The sequence below is a fragment of the Clarias gariepinus genome, chromosome 9, assembly GCF_024256425.1.
Source record: "Clarias gariepinus isolate MV-2021 ecotype Netherlands chromosome 9, CGAR_prim_01v2, whole genome shotgun sequence".
In the NCBI taxonomy this organism is placed as follows: Eukaryota; Metazoa; Chordata; class Actinopteri; order Siluriformes; family Clariidae; genus Clarias; species Clarias gariepinus.
The window spans coordinates 13,436,250-13,446,993 of NC_071108.1; the positions used below are offsets into that span (position 1 = coordinate 13,436,250).

The 10,744-nt window shown below is 40.9% G+C and overlaps 1 protein-coding gene across 1 annotated transcript in view; it reads right to left on the minus strand.

The window, feature by feature from the left end:
• Nucleotides 1–10,326, minus strand: part of bcar3 (BCAR3 adaptor protein, NSP family member) — a 72,603-nt gene extending 62,277 nt beyond the window's left edge. Inside the window, exons 1-2 of the mRNA XM_053503880.1 lie at nucleotides 10,195–10,326; nucleotides 1,903–2,017 (exon numbers count right to left, since the gene is read on the minus strand). Coding sequence (XP_053359855.1) covers nucleotides 1,903–2,017; nucleotides 10,195–10,284 — 205 coding nt within the window. The 5' untranslated portion in view covers nucleotides 10,285–10,326. The remainder of the gene's footprint in view (nucleotides 1–1,902; nucleotides 2,018–10,194) is intronic.
• Between the last annotated feature and the right edge of the window lie 418 nt (nucleotides 10,327–10,744).

Sequence of the window (10,744 nt, forward strand, 5' to 3'; positions counted from 1 at the left end):
CTGTGATTTTTGGGATGGAGCTTGTTTGAGTAGCAATGGGAAGGACTGTGATTGTGTCTATGTGCGTCCCAGGTCATTCAAGAGACTGCTATCCAGTAAAGTGCAAGGAAAGATCTGGAAAAAAAGGAAGGATGTTTCTAATAGATTCTTGTTTTTTTTTTTTGTTTTTTTTTATTTTATGCTACACACATTGAACCAAGATTAAGTAAAAGTCTATCATGTGACACATAATCATAATCATATGACTCAGACTGGCTCGTGGACCTTGCTCGTGGATGGTAAAAATGTAGAATCGATTTTGTCCCTCAATTGGTTAACCAGCCAATTCCTACCCACTATCATTATCATACAGCTACCAACCAGGGAGGTTGAATGCTAACACATGCTTCCTCCGACACATATGAAGCCAGACAAATGCATCTTTTTAAAAACTGCTATAACCCAAGGCAGCGTTACACACACAGTGTTTTACACTCTTCATATACAGTACGGTAAATCACAGACACCCAAAATAGGCTTATTGCTCTCCGGCTAATAGGGGAGAGATGATACAAGATAGAACATTCAAAAGGCTTTATTTGTCACATGGTTGTACAGAAGACATCAGTAGTGAAATAACAAGTGCAACAGTACAGAATGTAAAAATTTAAAAAGGAGCATTAAAAACATTATTATCATACTGTATTGTAGCAGCCCGGAAACAGTCTAACGGTATATAAGACACATTTAAAAAAATAGCCTGTACTGTATGTGTGAGTGATCATTATGCCGTAGTATTAGAAAGTATGGCCTGGGGGATGAAGCTTTTACTCAATCTCACAGGAGTTTTGCCACGAGTGTCAGAGCAGAGTGCAGGGTTTATGGTTAGGATGGTGGAAGACTTTGATAATCCACTGAGCCCTAGACCTGCATCATCTGATATATATCTGGAGATCAGGCAATCGGTCCTAGTTATACGTTTGGGCCACCGGATCACTATTCACGTTCGTTCTGTCCAGGATGCTCCTGGAGACAAAAGACTGTAAGGTAGTGTAGAAGGCCTTTAGTAGTGTAGAGATTTTGTATTTCCTTAGTTGTCTCAAATAATACAAGCATTGACTAGCCTTCTTCACCAGTGTGGAGATACTGTATGAGTCAACCAGGACAAGTTCTCAGAGATAAGAACTCCTAGGTACTTGAGGCTGCACACCCTCTCCACAGCCATCCTGAAGTTCTTGAGTGCCACATATTGAGACAACTGCTTCTCTTTCCCAGAATCCACCACCTTATCCTCGGTTTTTCAGACATTCAAGTCCATTGACCAAGTCCATTCAAGATTGTCTTTGCACCATGAAGATAGTACTGCCAACATCATGTTGTTGTGGATCAGGCCCACCACCACTGTGTCGTCAACAGAAGCATGCCAAGTATAAACCAGAAAGCACGGTAATCTCCAGATCAGGACATATTCCACAGAGATATTTTTATTTTCTCTCAATGGAACAGAAACTACTGGGGTTTAGCTTGTCAAGCCATCCATTGCTAATTGGTTACACCAATTTGTCAAATCTTCATAGCTGAGTTGCAATTATTAAGTGACTCAAACTGGACAATGGTTATGTCATTTCAGCTGATATGCCACAAAGATAACTAATATAAAACCTGGGATAAACACTGGTCATATGAAGGATTATCCTTTCTGATACTTGTTTCTAACCACAAAGCAAAGTCCAAGACATCTCCGCCCCATCTACCCCAGTAGATTGTAGTAAGCGAACCAATCCCCCCCCACTCAAATAACTGTTCCTAAAGGTCCTGATGTTCCTTTAAATTGACTACATTGGAAACACACACATTGTACAGTATATCCGTACTTTTCTAGGCGGATATCAAAAAATGTGTTGGTCTGATGGTGACACTGACCTCTTTTGGTCTCCCTCTCCTGCAAAACCTGGATGCTTGAGAGAATGTGGATGCGATGGAGCCGACTGTAAACCCCCAGCTCCAGCAAGTCCATCTCTGTTAAGTGCAACAGGTCCTACAGGGAAAAGATAGATGTTGTTATTGAAGTCTACCTGGCACCATGCACCACTTCTACCTGATAACGGTTATTGACACTGCTAAATGAGCAAGTACAGCCATTAGTCTGTCATTACTTCCACATGTCCTGTTTCTCTGACTTTGGTTGAGATCCAACAGTATATTCTTGCTGCTCTGCTTAAGAAATGTTCTGACTAAATTCAAATATCAACTGTACTAGTTTCATGAATCTATTTAACACAAAAGACTTTATTTTACTCTAATGCCACCCCCAAAGAGTCTTATTGTACTTATTGATTCATTTCTACACCATATCGTTATGGGTACAAACACTTGCACTAGGTCCCACGCTGTCTTCCTAGGTTTTGCCACAGCAAAATGGTGCAGTGAGCTGTAGGAGCTGTTGATCTTATGCTGGAGCAACAGCTTTCTGCTGCATTAACCTCATTGTGCATCTTATCTCACAAGCCCCATGAGTCCCATCACAGCCCAGCTGAATCTTTGCCATCAACAACTATTCTCCCGATTTTTTCCCCTCTTTCATCATGTTTTGTTTTTCAAGTTTGTTTGGAAAAAAAGAAAGACAGAAGGAGCAGATATTGTGCCATGCTGGTAAGGGTCCACTGTGTTTCAGCTTTCTTCTGAGATCAGAGCGAAGTTTGAAACGATGATTAAAACCATAGTCAATCCAACATACAACTTTCATGAAAGACCCTTCAAAAGCGTTTGAAAAGAAATGTACCTGTTTACAGCCTTTGAATATACAATATAAAATTTAAAAGTCAACTTGATTGGTTGACTTTTAATTTGAACAATTCTATAATTTCAATATTGCTGTTTTTTTTTTCCTGCATAAATAGTTGTACAAATTTATACTTAATCATTATATATGGGTCATTAAAGTAAAACCAGTACTTTTGGACCAGAATCAAGAAACAGAACACAGTTATGAGAGTAAAAACGCTCTTTAAAATATAATCCCCTGCAACACTAATGCACCAATCTCAGCATTTCACTAGTGCTTGAATTACCCCTAAGGTATCTCCGACCATGATCAGACTGCCTGATTCACGTTCGAAACATAGCCTCCCAGGAACTCCTTTAATGGCCCAAACATGTGGAAATGTTAGAGAGCGAGGTCAGGACTATGCAGGGGATGCAGGAATAACTCCCAGCTCACGTCCTATAATGTACAAATAGTTTGTGTAATGATTGTATGTACAGTTTCCACTGACAGATGCTGTCTGTTCAAGATGCTTAGTCAGATCGAACATTTCACCATGTTCCCAAAGTTTGATACTTCCCAGTTAGTGTTTAGCTAATTAGCAGCAGTAAGACAGCTCTCATTATCATTAGACTTATCACAGGCCAAGCTACGACCTTGTCATAATCAGTCTTTACTCTAAATTGCTTTTTCAGATTCCATAACCTAAACAGGGCATTGATAATACATTAGCTTAGCGTTATCACTTTCAGTTTGCTATCAAGAAGTAGTGGAATGTCATTAATCTTACTAGGGCTTCTCCCTCTTCTCTTAACCACCCAGTAGCTGAAGCACATGTTGCTCCTGGCTACACTGGCCGCTTAGAACAGTTTCACCAAGCAGTAACCAAAAGGTTTGAGAATAACACAAATATGAGTTTTCACAAAGTTTCCCGCTTTAGTGTTTTCAGATCTTTTTGTCAAATGTTACTATGATAAATTGCAGTATATTTACAAGTATTTCACAAGTGCCAAAAGCTTTTATTGATAATTGCATTAACTTTATGTAAGGACTCAAAATGTTTAGCTTTTACCCTTCTTTTTTAAGACCTTTGCAATTCACCCTGGCATGCTTTCAACCTTTGGGCCACATCCTGACTGATGGCAACCCATTCTTGCATAAGTTATGTTTGGAGTGTGTCAGAATTTGTGGGTTTTTGTTTGTCCAGCACATCTCTTGAGGTTTGACCACAAGTTCCCAATAGGATTAAGTTCTGGGGAGTGTCCTGGCCAAAATTGTAATGTTTTGTTACCTGAGTCACTTGGTTATTACATTTGCTTTATGGCAAGTTGCACCATTTGATGGAAAAGGGATTATTCATCATCAAACTGTTCTTGGGTGGTTGGGAGAAGTTGCTGTTTTTGTACCATTCTTTATTCATGGCTGTGTTCTTAGGAGACTTGCACCTCGGGGGTCTCTGTTGGATTCCCGACCAGGTTTAATTCCTGTCTCTGTGTGCATGGAGTTTGCATGTTCTCCCTGGGCTTGGTTGGTTTCCTCAAGGTACTCCAGTTTCCTTCCACAGTGCAAGATCATGCAGATTAGGCTAATTGTTTTTCCCAAATTGCCCAGTGTGTGCCCTGCGATGGATTGGCACCCTGTCCAGGGTATACCCCACCTTGTGGCCTAAGGCTCCAGGCCCCCCATGACCCTGTATACAGAATAAATCAGTCTAGACAATGAGTGAGTGTTCTTAGGCTAAATCGTGAGTCAGCTCTTGACTGAGAAGCAACCCCACACAAGAATAGTCTCAGGATGCTTTACTGTTGGCATGACACGGGACTGATGGTAGTGCTCACCTTTTCTGCTCCAGTATAAGCTGTTCTCCAGATGCCTCAAAAAAAGCCTTTCCTAGAAAGAAATGGCTTCTTTGTTGCCCTTCTTGAAATGATTAAAGGTGAGCGCTACCATCAATGCTGTGTTATGCCAACAGTAAAGCATCCTGAGACCTTTCACAACAAGGCAGCAGACTTTGTGAATATAATATTTGTGTCATTCTCAAAACTTTTGGCCGTGGCCATATACAGTATATACCAGTACAACGTAGTACTGTATTTCTGCAACACTGAATTACTGCTGGCTAGTGTACTAGAATTATGGGTCATGTTCTCTCTCTCTCTCTCTCTCTCTCTCTCTCCTGGTGGATTTCCTTGGGGTACTCTGATTTCCATATACATATAGAGTGGAGTAAGTGAGGTTTCCCTGTAGTGTGACAGATTGTGTACAGGGTGTACCCCACCTAGTGCCCCTACTGCAACACTGTACAGGGTAAGAGGTTTAGCGAATGAATGAGTGAGTGAATTTACTGTTAGATGTGTTTTTAAAATGTTCCCTTTGAAGCTGTAAATGTCTCTGTGGACAAAATGTGGTGAGGACAGTTACTCAGAGAGTTTACTGTAAATTGTTGAAGCATGATTTATTTTAATGAGGGCATTGTGCACAGGCCACCTGGTCCTCAGGGGAAATATGGATGCGTGTGTGTGTGTATTGGTGTGTGTGTGTGTGTGTGTGTGTGTGTGTGTGTTTCTGTTTATGTGTGTGTGATGGCCAGGTGGTACAACTTAATTCATCATAGATCAACTGCTTAACTCTCCTAATTTAATTTTATCCACCTGGAAGATGTAATGCAACTTTCAGTAAAAAAAAGTGTCATTTGTTAAATATGATAGTAAAGTAAAGGTACAATGTGGGTTGTATTGACTAGAGTGAATGACTAACTGCAACACAGACAGCAGCTGACAGACACTACCTCTTCTCCTAAAAGTAGCCCTTTGATTCAGACACAGAGGAACCAAAAGTACCGACTGAGTCACCTTGCAGTATTGCCTTGGAATAAAAATAGAGGGGGAAAAGGGGAAAAAAAGCTTTTTGTTTGGACCATATTTTTTACCAGCATGCCAGTATTGACATATCCTGCCTGCTTTCACAATTGCACTTTATTTCTTTATGTGTGTTCATTTGCATCGTGAAACTAATTGACTAAAAATGATGCAGGCTGATGTGTGATACAACAACAAGTCATTCATTCATCTTCTATACTTCTTATCCTGTACACGGGGGCCTGAAGCCTATCTCAGGAGACTTTATACACCCTGCACAGGGTGCCAATCCATCGCAGGGCACACACACACACACACGCACACACACACACACACACACACACTACGGGCAATTTGGGAACACTAGTTAACCTAATTAACTAGTTCTTGAACTGTGGGAGGAAACCACTACCAATAAAGCATGGAGAGAACATACGAACTCCACACACACACAGACCTGAGCAGGGATCCCTCAGCCCTGGAGGTGCGAGGCCACAGTGCTAACCACTACGTCACCATGCTGCACCAAGTTCTACAAATGATTATGTCTTTTGAATGTGTAGAATCCTGACCATTTGGGTTAGTCTTAATAAAAATTTTGGATTTTAACCTAAAATTGGAAAGTGCACGGCGGTATAAATACATTTATCTAGCATATGTGATTTTGAAACCAACATAATTACTAATTATTTACTAAGTATCCATTTTTGCTGTTTGATAGATTCCACATTAAAATGCATTGTGCTAACTATTGCAATTTATCAGACTAAACATTATACATTAGTGGTAGTATTCGTATTAATTCAATTAATCCAGGAACCAGGTGCGGATGATAACAGATGATCAGGCCGGTGATTAGTATACTGGTGATGTTTGGAACAGACGAGAGGGAAATGAGGTTGCTGCTAAGACTAATTTGCATGGTGGTGTAGTGGTTAGCACTGTCGCCTTGCACCTCTAGGGTCCGAGTTCGATTCCCACCCAGGCTCGATTCCCGTCTCTGTGTGCATGGAGTTTGCATGTTCTCCCCGTGCTTGGTGGGTTTCCTTCGGGTACTCCGGTTTCCTCCCACAGTCCAAAGACCTGATGATTCCCCACATAGAAAGAACCTATATGAGGATATATGCGCATATATGAAGCCTATATGCAGTATATATGCATATATATGATAATATATATGCTGCATATAGGCAAAATTGAGGTGCATATATGTGCATATACAGGCCATATATATCTCCTGTATCTCCTGTATTGCTTCTTTATATCCACATATAAGCCCTATATGTACATACAAGATATGTCTCCTATATAGCTCATGGCAGGATCTGGTCATTTTAGCTCATATCTCACTTTGGCAACTAATTAGAGTTTCCAAATTGCCCCTAGTGTGTCACTGTGTGTATGAGTGTGCCATGCGGTGGATTGGCACCCAGTCCAGGGTGTATCCCGCCTCATGACCTAAGCCTCTTGGGATAAGGGCCCAGGCCCATCCGACCCTGAATAAAGGATAAAGCGGTATAGGCGATGAGGTATACTGCTTTATGTGAGCCGGATGAGGTTAAATTTTTAGCAACAAATCTGCATACAAGTCGAAACGACATGTAAAATCTATCAACTTTTTGATACAAATTCATTTGTGTGAAAATACCCCTGCAATCATGATGCCCTTCCAGAAGTATGCACTCAGGATTTCTCTCCAAGTGTGGAAAAGCAACAGCATACAATTTTCTTCCGCGTCAACGTAACAGCAATTATCCCTTCACTATAAATCTCCCTCTTGGGCCTGAGCACGAACATCTCCTCCTACTTCTAGCCCTGACACAGCCAAGACAAACAAACCCACCGAACTCAAACACTTGCGCTTTTGTCTCAATTATGGCTTGGTGGAATGAGCTCTTAACACGGTGAGTGCCAAAACACAGCAGTCAAGCACGTGTTTGTGTGTGTTTGTGTGTGCACGCACGAGATGAGGTTGGCTACTGCTGCTTGCTTCTGTTTACGATCTCTGGACGGCTCCATCATCACAACAGCGCATTCCAACAGTGAGGGAGAGTTCACTTTACAGGTTAAGCTCAGGACTATGGCGGGATGAATGAAGATTAAACAGACAGGCATAAAAGCAGTCAAAATATGTCTGTCAGTCTTAAGTGGTGGTTGCTGATAGACTTAATGACGGCGAACAAATACTTGCTGCCAGATTTCATTCATGGTGGAGTAAGATAGTTGTAAGCTCTCTATAGATAGCATAGAAGTCGAGCTAGCCCACTGCAGGGTCTGGTAGTAAACAGAAGACCCTCGAAAAGATATGTGTGTGTGTGTGTGTGTGTGTGTGTGCATAAGTTGGACGGAGAGATAAGACCTTTCATCTCATTTGTGTGAAGCCTGCTAGAGTTAATGATCTCTGGATAACTCTGTTTGAACTCAAATCTGATGTATTTAGGTACAAAATAAATAGTGAGGGTGGGTGTAAAATGTCACACTTAGAGACCGTTATAGGAATCATACATTGTTGTGATGTAAAACCAGAAAGTAGGATAAACAGCTTTTAGTCTTATGTGACACTGAAATCAACAAAATACCAATAAATAAATAAAAAACTCTATTTGTGAAAACCTATTACAAAATCTTTCCCACTCTTGCTGCTTAACTGAACTGTCCAGCCCTAGTAATAAATTTACAATAGCACCTTTGTATTTATTACAGTTACTTTGTATACCCGGAAACTTTATCCTGCTATTTCTTGCAAAATCAAAAACATAACATTTTCTCTTTCACATTGCCAAGCAATCTCATCTGCATAGCTCTCCCTGAGTCATCCCACTGGTTCTCTATGAGATTGATGTCTAAGCTCTGGGTCATTCGAAGACTTTGATCTTCCTTTGCCTGAAACTATTCCTTGGCTGTGGTTTGGGTCGTTATCGTGTTGTAAGGTGAAATCCTTCTTTGTATGGTTTTTTGGACATTGCAGTACATTCTCTACCAGAATACAGTAGCTTGTCATTATTCTATCAACATGGACTAGAATCCCAAAGCACATTGTTGCCATGACGATGCTAAGCAGTAGGTATGGTAGTCTTTGGATGGTGAGCTATATTGTCTTTTTGCCAAACATATCTTTTAGGCCACTTTCACACGCCATTAATATGAATCTTGGGTGATCGGGTTGTTAGTGGTCAGTGTGGGTGTGGCTTGAGGACAGAGGTGGCTCTGGGTTACTGATCAGAAGGTCAGGGGTTCAGGCCCCAGCACTGCCAAGTTTCCACTGTTGAGCCCTTGACTGTAGTGTGAATCTGACAGCATATTTATTCATCCCTGACAGCTTAAAATGTTTCATCGTTACAAGAGAGAGTAATCCCTCAATTATTCACTCATTGTCTGTACTATTTTATCCTGCATACAGGGTCGCAGGGGGCCTGGAGTCTATCCCAGGAGACTTAGGGCACAAGGCGGGGTACTTACAATCCATCGCAGGGCGCACACACACACACACACACACACTCATTTCCACACTACAGGAAATTCTGGGAACGCCGATTAGCCACATTTGCATGTCTTTGGCCTACTGAAGTACCTGCAGAAAACCCCAGCATAGGGAGAACATGCAAACTCTATGCATACAGACCCTGGAGGTGCAGCGCTCTAACAGTAGAACTAAAAACAGCTGCTTTTTATAGCTTATTTCAGCATATTATTCCCTCTTCATTTATAGGTTTTGTTAGTACACTATGCCAGCAAATTCTTTTTCAATAGTCCATAAAGGTAAAAGATAAAAAAGATTCATGGGACGTTTCTGCCTGTAAATAAAAGGCTGCAAAAGCAAAAGTCTGGTGTCATAAATGTGCCCGAAACCCATTCTTCTGCAAATCCAAACACAAGTAGTTACATATTTTAGGGCCAGGTGTGAACAGCTATTTGTCTCAGCTGTCCACCTACTGTATGATCAAATTTTGTTTTATCAGACAGTCCAAAAATACTGTTTAAAACTAGGCTAGGATGTTCTTTTTTTGGGGGAAGAAACTGCTACCCTCTCAATACCCTACTCCATAAGCCCAAACATGGGACAGAATAATAAGAGACTGATGTCTCATGCAAGGACTAGATACCATGTGCAAGAAATTCCTTAACTTCTTTAATGTATGTAGCCTCCCTGACATGTTTTCTTCTTGTCCTGTCATGTCGATGTGGTGGCACATCTTCCGCATATCAATTAAAGTCTTTGCAGTTCTCCATGTTTTATCCTACACCTTTGATCATTTTTGTGTGACGTACAGTCGAGGATAACTCTGAACACAGCTGTAACCTTCATTTGCTTTACTCTTGAATTCTGTTATTATGGTATTATGTATGGTGTCTGGCTTTGCATTACGAAACCCACCATTCCAATAAGAATGTGTATACTTGCATACTGTATTTCCACTGTAAATTGGAATATCATGTGTATTTTGTATGGCATGGTTTTCTTCAGGTCAGAATTAAGCTGTCGACTGGATTCGTATGAGTTAATATGACATTTTCCAGTCCACCCCAGTATAATCTACATAAAGTTTGCACAGAATGTGTATACCTGTGTACATGTAGCTTTGAGCATCTCACCTCCACTCCATCATATTCCTCATCAAACAGCGAGCAGTACTGTGGTAGACCAAGCTGCCTTAGCCATTTAGAGATAGACAGGTGCTTCATGGTGGATCCTCCACCACACACCCTGCTTCTTCACACAGCTTGTAGCCTAGTCTAAGAAAGGGTTAGAATGTTAAAAAAAACTATGTTAAAAGCTGTATGGGTGAAAAAGAATGGTGTTTTATTTACTAGATGTCAGGTGGTTATTAATATTGATACAGAAAGTGCAGAAGGGGTAAAGTACAAAAAAAAAAAGTGGGAATTGGGTAGCTCTGGGGTTAAGGTTTCGGACTACTGATAGGACGGTCCCAAGCTCAAACCCCAGCACTACTTATCTGCCACTGAGGGCCCTTGAGCAAGGCCCTTAACCCTCAACTGCTTATATGTGTAATTAGATCAAATGTAAGTTGCTCTAGATAAGCACATCTACAAAGTGGGAGTTTTATCTGCTGTGTAGACAGGAGAGATATTTAAAGGTGGCAAGAAAGAATATAAAGTTAAAGATTTTTTCACTTTCTGTTCC